General features: G+C 34.9%; 1 protein-coding gene across 2 annotated transcripts in view; it reads left to right on the top strand.

Moving 5' to 3' along the window:
• Positions 1 to 12,027, top strand: part of LOC126967750 (uncharacterized) — a 35,084-nt gene that overhangs the window by 13,782 nt on the left and 9,275 nt on the right. For both annotated transcript variants that reach the window (XM_050812412.1, XM_050812413.1), the window contains exons 3-4: positions 2,644 to 2,710; positions 2,785 to 11,428. In XM_050812412.1, coding sequence (XP_050668369.1) covers positions 2,644 to 2,710; positions 2,785 to 11,428 — 8,711 coding nt within the window. The remainder of the gene's footprint in view (positions 1 to 2,643; positions 2,711 to 2,784; positions 11,429 to 12,027) is intronic.

Below are 12,027 nucleotides of genomic sequence, written 5' to 3'. Positions count from 1 at the left end.
AGATATGAGGTAACAAATTTACAAAAAACATTACAGTTAACTTGAGAACCTCCTCATATTTTTGAAGTCAATTTTAAAATTATATCACTGAAATAATAATAAATAATAAATGACGAACTGAGCTACCTAAGCATACACGTATAATCGAAACATTTCCCGTGAGACAAGCAATTCTTTACAAATGTTGCTGTTGAACCGGATAATCGGAAGTTTTTTTAACGGCACAAAAGAACGTGGGATTAGGTTTGTACTACTGGGTAGCCATATAGAGATACCATGTCTACAGATGAAATTACAAAAATGTGTTTTAAGTTGTGATGACTTATTTTAGTAGCAATGTTACTACAGAGTTTTTCGATGTATCCGCTTAAGTGAGGCTATTCGTGTTAAAAGTTGAAATAAAATTATTTCTAAAAAAATTAAGTGCAAATCATGAATCACCTTGCTTTCAACTCTTCCACTAGTCGAAGTTTATAATGAATAATTTTTAGATCTTTATTCAAAATAAGCCCCATTGTCTTGTGAACTCTGCTGTTCTCTTCCGATATGATGTAAACATGTAAATCAGGGGTTCACAATGAAAAAGTGCAATAAACGACATTTTCTATTAAGTTTCCACCTTCGCCCGACACGAGTTAGGATATCATCCCCACCATCTGGATGTGTCATCGTCTGATGCACATTCGTACATTTAAGGCTAGAACGCACTAAGCGATGGATGTGTGGCGGTCCTCCACAGTGCGCTTTCAAGGAGCTTTCTGCCACGTACTACAAAGCTGTGGAATGAGCTTCCCTGTGCGGTATTTCCGGGATGATACGACATGGGTACCTTCAAAAAAAGCGCGTACACCTTCCTTAAAGGCCAGCAACGCTCCTGTGGTTCCTCTGGTGTTGCAAGAGGATGTGGGCGGCACTAATCACTTAACACCAGGTGACCCGTACGCTCGTTTGTCCTCCTATTCCATAAAAAAAAGAATTCATGCACAGAATGCACACTGCTGTCCAGTAAAACGCGTCATTGTGACTAACGCAGATATTCCAAGAAGTATCTTTAAAAGTTTCTCTGCTCAAACTCAATTAAGTTTATTAACCTTGAGCAATATTTAAATACATCTCCAAACCGGTATTCTATAAAATTTTAATATTTGGTGTAACTGGAGGATCCTCTGAGGTTGAGTCTAGGTGGAGTAAAAGAAAAACCTCATCACATCATGGAGTAGATAAAATACGTCATAGAATTGTAAATAATAGTTCGTAAACCATGAATTCTGGGAATGTTTGCCATCATCATCCCAGTGACAGTTGGGCCTTGGGCAGATGACTTTCAAGGCTATATTATTTTACTTCAAGAGCTCTTATGACTTCAAGTTTTAATATGTTATTTTTAGTAAATTAAGAAAAGTTCTGAGGTTGTGAAAATCACTTTAAGAATATGAGATAAGCGTAATGGTATTAAGTTCGAAATTTATGTAAATAAATTTGTAGTTATGTCTTTTTGTGGTTGTGAATTTATGATAAAGCAGGAATCAAGTATGTGTATTACATATTTAATATATTTAATAGATAAATGTGTGAGTTTGTCGACATCGGTTTTCATAGTAAAATGACATGATACAACTTCTACTAGTTTTTTTCTGTTCTGTACTTGTAACGATGGCGTGATTTCGTTATATATTTAGGTTTAAAGAGTTTATTTCTCAAAAAGAACAAAAGTTCACTTACATGAAAACAATGATTCTATATAAATATAAAAGAAAACATAAATTTTATAGTTACGGTGACTTTAAAGTTAAACAATAATAAATTAAAAACACGCTATGTTCTAACGTAACAATCTATCTATTGTGATTGACAGTGCTTTTTTAATTTAGCTTTAAATTTAGGAAAAGATTTTTCCTCAAATATATCTTTCGGCAAGTCATTATATAGTAAGGCTCCCTCAAACTGTATAGTTTTCGTACCATAATTTGTCCTAGCTTTAGTTAGTTGTAGTTTATGTTTGTTTCGGGTACGTTTCGGGGATTTTGTCTTAAAAGTGATTTGGGTATGTACGGAATTTAAGAGTATTTTCCTAACTAGTATGCATACTTTGTATTTGTATAACTGACTTATTGATAGTTGATCAGTTTTCTTATAGAGTTCTCTTGTCGGGAAGTGATAATCGAGTTGGAACAAAACTTTTAACAGTTTGTTTTGAGATATTTGAAGTTTTTTTAAATTAGTTTTATATGCACATCCCCAAATCTCTATTAAGTATTCCAGCAAAGGTTTGGCTAATGAGTTATAAATTATATTACAGTCTTTATACATCGTGCAGATTTACGCAAAGCTCCAGTCAATGATGTAATTTTTGACTGCAGATAATCTAAATGAGCTCGCCATGTTAATTTAGAATCCAGTACAAGACCAAGATATTTTTCTGCTTCTGACTGTTTCAATTCTTGGTTATTTATAATTAAGGGAACAAATTTTGGAACTTTTTTGTTTTTTGCAGTAAAAAGCATATAAGAGGTTTTAGCAACATTTATAGTCAGTAAATTGTATTGTAGCCTATCATTTAATGCATCTAAATCCGCTTGTGAAATATTTCCTTTGTTTATCCGTCAGTGGGTACCATTTTTACTTAATAAGTTATGGTTTCAGGATGAAAATGGACAATTTGTTGAAGTGTGAACAAGTCTTGGTGAATTTGTATAAAAAAGTTGAACAGGTATAACTTTATCTTGTATCAGTTTTCTACGTGCTTGTGTTAAAAATATTACAATAACCTTTTTTGATTTTTAGAGAGATTCATCCGTTCATGGGAAAGAAATTGAACAGTCCGCAAAAAGTCCGATTGATATAAATATTGTTAAACAATTGAAATCTGTGGTAACGAAAATAAATGAAGGAACGCTACCGGAAATTGCAAGAGCTAGTGACACTGAAGAGATATGTGTTCCTGGTAGTAAAGAGCCTGCATTATTCCAGAGACGACCAAACCGAACCAAATCACCAGACCGGGAGGAGACTTCACATCAGTCTTCGAAACGTAACTATACTCGGGTGTTGCATTCGCCTGAACCCAGCTCTAGGAAATGGAATGGAAGCGAATGTCAAAAGTCTGACAAACCAATATACAGTCGAAGATCACCGAAAAAAACACCCAATAGATTTTCACCTTCTTATCATAAGAGAGAACGAAAGAGATCCTCCAAAAAGTCGAAGAACTCAAAGGATTTAAATATAACTTTAAATGTACCAGAAGATAAATTAAATTCTTTGAATACAAAGGATATCCTATCTCGAATTATTAACTGCAATAACAAAGATGTAGAAATTGCTACTCTGCGTGAATTACGTAGTCAAATATTATCGGAACTTAAGCAGACTGGAGCCAGTGATGACATATCTGATCTACTGTTGAAATCTTATGAAAAATCAGATAAAAGAAACAATAAAGAAGAAGTTGAAGAGGGGGAATTATCTGACAGTGAAAGTGAAACCATTGAAAATATATATGGAAGTTTAGTGTTGGTGGATAAGGACAAATCCGCACAGACAACAAAAAAACAACTGGAGAAGGATGTCCGTAAAATACAAATTTGCCTCGTAATAAATTCTGACAAAACTGCTACAGTAAAAGATGCAACAGAAGATATTCAGAATAATGATAAAAATATTGATATATCGGATTTTCAAACGTTTACCTCAGAAACTGAATGTCAGGACGTTAAAACAATGTCAATGTCTTCATCAAATGTGGGCGATATTAAATCAAATCCAGAAGATAACAATTCTGGCACGAATAATTTAGAAGAATTAACAGAAAAGACGGAAATGTCAAAAAAAGAAACATTAGATGTTCCCGTAACTACAAATAAATTTGAAGTCAGTTCAAACCAAAGAACAAATGTAAATGATAATCAAAATACAGCCGAAAATTTTACCTATAATTATCATAAGTCTGATGATAGCAACAAGAAACTAAACTCTGAGAAACACTTGGAAAATACCAGTAGTTACCAGTGTAAGCCAGGTCAAAATTCTAATGAAAATAATTCAGAATTCACAAAGCGAACTGGAGATGTAGTGGAAATACCATTGCTTGATCTAGATTTAACTACGAAACAAAACGTTGTGTCCGAAATAGATATTTTGCAAGCTTTGAAAAAAGAGATACTTAATGAAACGGATACTGTTTTAGGAAGCGAAACAGTAACACCTGCTTTGCATCAACCAAAGCTTAACAAAGTCGAAAGTACTCCAAAAAGTGTTCCAAAAAGAACTATTTCTATCGAAAAATATAAAGAGATAACTAGTTCCTCCCATAAATCATTGTTCGTACACAATAAAACGAATTTGAAAGATGACGTGCTTAAAAAACAAAGTTTAAAACTAACAGAAAAGGAATGTGAAAGATTTAATTTGCCGACAAAATTGAGTATAACTGAAAGCTCTGAAGACGAAACATCCAATATTTCATTAGATGATATTTACGATGATTTGGCTCCTAAATCACCAGATCATGATGATTTTGCTGATACTGGTATCAAACCCCCCGTCATAATACCTAGTGACCCTATTAAGCCATCACTTGTAAGTTCAGTTGCTGATATCGATATGAGAAAATCATTGCCAAATATATCGCCTAATAATCTATTTCATACATCTTACAACAATAATAAATCAGCAGATGATGTAACGTCATTAATTCATAAAGATAAACCAACAATTAATTTGGTAGACCCTCGTCGAGCCAGAAGAGAACAACAAATATCGAACAGAGAAAAACCTTCGGAAACGAAAACTCCATTTCCTGATGACAGTGCTACATCAAGTGCACCTGACACATTATCCAATTTAGGTATTGTGCATAATATGAATGCTGAAATGACACCAAGTAGAACACCTGGAACGCATAACATGGCTAATGTTTCAATTCCAAATATAAATACAAATGCGTCGTGTTTTGATAACTCAATTGAATTAGATAATATGACTACAAGGAAGAATGTCTATACCCCAATGTTTTCTGACTTGCATGAGACGAACACAAGAGATGTTGAAACTCGTCATCAATCGTGGGATCAAAATTCAAATAGTCGAGCACCTAGAAGTGTTGATTACAGTTTTCCCTATAACGAAGCTTATCAAAATAATTATAGGCGTGACAGGTATAGAATAGATAGAAGAGAACCTTCTAAAAGAATGGGTCCTTCAACAACTCCCAGTTCTTCGTATGGAAGAATGGAATGTCCTACGACACCTTTGCCTTCATTTGGTAGGTCAGATGGTTCGTCTACTCCTTTACATTCATTTGGCAGATCGGACGGTTCGGTAACGCCTATACATTTATTTGGAAGGTCTGACTTAGCGGCACCTATTCCTTCGTACGGAAGATCGGACGGATCAGCAACACCTGTTCATTCGTTTGGAAGATCAGACGGCTCATCAACACCCATTCATTCGTTTGGGAGATCGGACGGTTCAGCAACACCTATTCATTCGTATGGAAGATCAGATGGCTCAGCAACACCCATTAATTCGTTTGGGAGATCAGACGGCTCAGCCACACCTATTCATTCATTTGGGAGATCGGACGGATCAGCAACACCTGCTCATTCGTTTGGAAGATCAGACGGCTCTGCTACACCCATACATACGTTTGGGAGATTGGACGGTTCAGCAACACCTATTCATTCGTTTGGGAGATCTGACGGCTCAGGAACACCCATATTTTCGTTTGGGAGATCGGACGGTTCAGCAACACCTATTCATTCGTTTGGGAGATCGGATGGTTCAGTAACACCTGTTCATTCCTTCGGGATATCGGATGGCTCAACAACACCTATACATTCATTTGGAAGATCGGAAGGCATAAATACTAATTACGCATTTGGTAGAACAGATTTAACTCGTAACCAGCATGTGTCTCAGAACAAGTATAGTGGAGTAAAAGATCCTAGACTAAATAGAAGTCATGAACACGACAACAATTATTACAATAAAGAAGACGGAGGCAGAGGGTACCGTATGGACCATAAACATTTAGGTGCCCGTTATCCAGAACAAGGATCATCATACTCGTATCATAGATATAGACGGGAGCAGAGTGTCGGGAGGAACGAAAATTCTCGATTTCAAGATTCTTATGAAAATAAATATCAAAGCGATCACTCTCTTCGAGACTTAAGTAGTAGCCGTTTGTCTAATCCAGATCAAGATTATAGTAATCATTCTACAAACTCATATGACCGATCCTCAGATCCACGCAGGAATAGGTCAAGTAGAGAAAAACCAATAGATAAAGGATACGCGGATACGTTTTGCCCTTCATCGAATATTAGCAGCAGTCTTGTTCCAAAAGACAAATTGTATGTGCAACCATCTGTGGGAACATCTTTTACTATCGATACTAGTATCAATAGAACTTTTCAAGAACTTGGTATACAAAACAGTTTTGATGCTAGACGAAAACGGGCCTCAAGTGTTAGTAGAGTGACAAATCCAGATACTTGTAAAAGAACCTTTGATTGTGATGAAATAAATACAAAATTACCAGACCCAGACAACTATACCCACATGGGCAGAGATTTTCAGCGGGCTCGGAGTGTTGGACGAGATACGTTATCTAAATGTTCGCAAAGTTTCAATGATATTAAAAATGACTTAAGGTCTTTTACTTTAAAAACAGATCCAAGAATCAGCCGTAGTTCTGATCCACAGAGTTTTAGGAAACATAAGGTGGATAAGTACGATGCGTATTCAGACAGTCCAAAATTCGAAAATTATAAATCAGGTTCAAAATCGAATTTCAGTGAAAATAATCCATATAAAGAAGGCTGCCGGAATGCCACTAAAGGAAAACATATTTCTTTAAGTCAGCGCTGGCAAAAATATCAAGAAAATGATAAAAACTATAACAGTTATAAAAGTCAACGTTCTCATGATATTAAAAATAGATCGTGCTCTAATTCACGATACACTCAATATTATGGTAATGTTTATTCTGATGATAATATTTCGAAAGGAAAAATTCAAGGACCGGATGCTGTAAAAAAATATAAAATTCCGAAAATAAAACGGTCACCTGAGAAAACCATACCTCTTGAAAACAATGATACAAGAAAGAATGATAAGCAACAACCTTCAATTGATGATGCAGTCAAAAGTGATGTGGATGTTTCCCACGAAAGAAAAATACAAAATGATAATAAAAAAGATCTTGGCGAAAAGAATAGTTATCAATATAATCCTTGTGATAAGAAAAATAAAAATGAAAAGTTTTCTAGTCCAAAACTTTTAACAAGCTCAAGTCCAATGAAAGATATCGCAAATCTAAATAAGGAAGAAACAAACAATGCTTTTATTAATTATTGTGAACAACGACCAGACACAAATGAACTAGAAGAATTTCGCACAAATGAAAACTCAATGAGCAAAGATGAATCTAAACAAATAATGAATCACGCGAGTTTTGATAAAAGTGATGTAAATAATATTAAAAGCAATGAGGTTACCAACAAACTGACACATGTTGAACAAGAAACTGACATAAAGAATCCATCTAAATTTTGCACAGATGAAATCTCAGTGAATATAGATGACAACAAAAAAAATTTGAATATTGATAATCATGTTAAAAGTAATGACGTAACAACAAACGAAGACTTAAATTCCAGTTTTGGTGACATAGAAATCTTTTCGGAGAACATTGTAACCGATCCGGGTCTAGACAACCTAAATGATTTAATAGCGGAACTCGATAATGATCTAGAAGCAACAAAAATGTCTAATGAACCTGGACAGTTTGTGCAAGAATTATGTCTTGAGAAAATGATGGACAGCATTACAACACCTGAAGTTAGCAACAAGGTAGAAAATAATTTTGATACAAAATGTGAAATTATAAACGTAAATGTAGATAATAGAAAAACAAACGAGGAAACCCAAAATATATCTATAAATATAAAAGAGCAGTACACCAATTTTGAAGAACAAAAACTTGAAACTTCAAGTCTTCCATGTAATAATACATATGGGAAAAATCCATGCACAGAAAGTGTCTCAAATATAAACTTAGAAAACTTAAATGCAAAAGAGAAACATACACTAGGACCACTAACTTCGAATATCAATTTAATTTCAAAAAAACAGAGTGTTTCTAATATTCTTGACGACAGCAATGAAAATACCGTATCAACCACTAAAGAGGATGTTAGGCAATTAGAAAATAGCGATAAAATAACGGAAGATAAAATAAATAGACATGAAAATGTTCCGATTCCGGATAGCACGATAAATATTAATGATAAAAATGATGATAAGTTATGTACAGAAAGTACACCTGATAGTACTATCGAAGCGAATGATAATAATAATCAAGTAACGTCTTCACATAGCACATGTGAAGATACAAGTAGAGATTCCAAGGTATCATGCCCCCCCATAGTTTCCGAACTTAACGATTTTAGCAAGCTATTGTCAATTTTAGAAGATAAACACAAAGTTATAGAATTGCTTTCATTATTGAAAGATAAGCCCGATAGTGATAAAATGAAAAAGAAGTTAGAAAAACTAAGCGAATTAGTGTTCGAGGATAACGATAATGCTTCACAAATTACAATAGAAGAGAACCCTGAATCATGTAGTACATCAGATTCAAATAAACATTGCAAAATTTTGAAGAAACCAAAAATTAATGAGAGCTTACTTGAAAATAAAGAAGATAAACAATCCGAAAACGAAGCTGAGGTTAAAGATGATCAAGATACAAAAATTAAAGACGAAGTGGAACCTTCAAAAGATAAGAAAGGTACTTCTCGATCCAAGCCAGAGTGTAAAGATCAAACCACAGCGAAAATCGTAAAGGTGAGGCAAAAAAAACCTGCAAAAAAGGATAAAAAGAAACCTATCTTGCGTTCCAACATCACAAAAAAAACTTCAAGCAAAAGACCTAACAGAGAACTATTGAAATTGCAAGAAGATCTACGCGAAATGTTTATAAAAGATGATGTCCTGAATAACACTGGCTTAAGAATGTGTCGAATAGCTAAACTAGTTGATGAAAAAACAAAAAAGCAAGTAAAAGACCCACCATCAGTTGAATATGAACCGATAGTTCGCCTGGAGAAATTTAAAAACGTAGATAATATTGAAAAACGAAAGCCAGTGAAAAAGGTCTCTACAAAATCAAAAAGTAATAAGCACAACTCTTTGGACCATAAAAACAAATTCAAGAAAGTCACAAAAACATTACAAACACAACATGATCCTTTTGAATTCGAAACAGATTCCATTAGTGATACTACTAACATAAGTGAAAAGTTGAATGATATGACATCGGAATCCGAAAGTGATTCAGGGGATTCCACAAAAAGTACAGAACCACTGTCAGAAATAAAGAAAAAGCCAAAACGAAAACGATTTGCTTGGCAAGCTGGGGTTGTACCTAAAAATCGAAAAAAGAAACGAGTATCGAAGACAAAAAATGGGTCTACTAAAAGTGAAGACTGTCAAGTCGTTAAGGAGACTATTCCGGATCTCAATTGTTACATTGATAAATTGTATTGTTATGTCAAGAATGTAACCACGTACACCTGTCGGCTATGCATTTACAAAGGTGACGAAATAGTTGATCATTACAGGACTCAACATCCTCACACAGAAATACCTCTTTCGCGTATGAGTCCTGATGTAGCAATGGATGCAATCAAACAGTGTGAAAACCTTAACTTCCAGATCGTAAGTAAATTGCCAAGCAATCGGTACGTTTGCAGGTTCTGCTTCAAAGAGTTTGCCAAAAGTAAAAATGCCTTACAATCATTCTTTTGGCATATAGTAAACGTTCATACAGGCGAATATATGAAGGATTGTACAATTTGTGATAACAATCAATGTCCATTCGAGTTAGACATTCCACCTGCACCCATAAATTCTGAAGGTCAATTGATTGGATATCTTTGTGGAAACTGTAATTACACACAGATATCAATTGAAAATTTAAAGAGTCATGTTTTAAAACGTCATAATGATGAACATACTGAAGTCTCCACTATAAATTTGGCTTATTTTTCCCAGAAAACTTTAAATGCGATGCTGAATAAATTTACAAAAATGCAGCTTCCGATTGAATCGGAAAAGCCTCGAGTACTTAGAAGTAATAAATTAAACACAAATAATGTACATGATAATAGAAACGAATCTAGTGATTCTGACGTAAGCAACAATCTTGAAACTGCGTCTACTTCAAGTCATGTGGATAATACAAATGTATACCAGAAATCGCAGTCTATTTATACACCCTCGAAAAACGCGAGTAGAAACGATGTTGATAAACAAATAACACCATTTTTCAACAACGATTTACCAAAACCAGATCAAAACGTAGATGTTAATCAATCAAAAGATATGAGCTTCCACGAATTAGCAAGTAACGATGAAACATCTTGCTCCCTTCTTACAAACGATCAATTAGAAACACCTAATATGGAAAGCCAAAGAGACATATTTGAATTACCACATTTCAAAGTTAAACTTAAAGAATCTGGAATGAAAGAGTACGTTTGTTGTGTCAATAATAACCAACATTATACAACATCTTTATTGATTTCATTAAAAAAGCATGTAAAAATATCCCACAACGAGAATTGGGATGGTTATTGTTTTCTTTGTAAGGTTATCGTTACGTCACAGGGTAAGCATAAATTCATCGAGTGTCTGCAACATTTTCTTGATAATCATTTAGATGATTTCCCTGTTCTGGAAGATGAAGTCATCAGGGACAATGAAACAACAAACGTCCATCAATACAGCTCTGAACCGGAACCACCAAAGCCGTACTTAACATTGCGGCCATTATCAGAACTTATATCTGATAATAGTGAAAGTTGTTCATCGCCACTTCCAATTATAGAAAGCGTAATGAGTCTTGGCACAGAAAAACCAGTCTACCCGCGAATAGAAACAGAAGAAGTGGCGAAACAGTATTTGTATGAAGAGGCACAAGCAGAAATAATGACACAGAAGCACCGTATTGTTTTGAATGCCATGATGTCACATGAGAAACTTGCTCATGTTTTTAAATGTGCCGGGACATATTGTTCTTTTACGACGGACAACGCTGAAGATGCTTTGCTCCACGCCACTACCCATATGAGAGTTGGTGGTGAAAATGCCCTGCGTTGTTCTTACTGTGATTACGACGCGTCGAACAATGCGATTGACTTGATAACACACGTATTCAAAGCTCACGGGTGTTGTCAATTTGCTTGCGGATTTTGCTTCTACAGAGCGGCTGCAAGTCAGCTTGTAAATGCCCATATTGACAGGGTGCACGATGATGCTGCGAAGACTGTATTGAAAGCTAGTTTTGTTACGGATCAAGGCAATGAAGAAATTGCGTTGTCGAGAGAATTAGCTGTGCCATTCTACTATTGTGGTTACGGTGAGTGATGATTCCTTTTTAAATGAAATTATGATACGAGTGATTTGGTTTGTCATCTGAGACGATATGGCAAGTCTCAGTAGCCCGGTAGTTTAGCTAGGGCGCCCTTCAAGCCGAAACCCGAAAATTACTTGTATTTTTCTGCTTAGGGCAGAAAATCGTGACATTCGCAGTACTCATCTAGCCGCCATCCATTGCTTATGCCTCTCACTGGTGATAATCGCAGTGAGAAATATGTATACTTATACGTCCCACCATTTTATCATTTTAACTATTCTAACTATAACGAAACATAGACAAAATAATCATACTTCATCACATGGACGCTGCGTCTTCTTTTGAAATATTGAAGTAACGATCTCTTAAGCTTCGATATTTATCGATCGACTTTAATTGTTGAGCCAACAGATTGGGTTACGGAGATTATTCAAAACCTTTTTTCCCTGACAAAAATATTACAATGTAAATTAATTAAATAGTTCAATCACCAATGAAGCATGTAAAAAGTAATAGTTATTTATGCAACTCTTGTGTAATAAGGGGTATTAAAACACGAATGTTTATCACACGAGCCGAAGCCCAATGTGATAATAGTATCA

This window comes from Leptidea sinapis, chromosome 13 (genome assembly GCF_905404315.1).
Source record: "Leptidea sinapis chromosome 13, ilLepSina1.1, whole genome shotgun sequence".
NCBI lineage: Eukaryota > Metazoa > Arthropoda > Insecta > Lepidoptera > Pieridae > Leptidea > Leptidea sinapis.
This window is presented reverse-complemented; position numbering and strand designations above follow the sequence as displayed.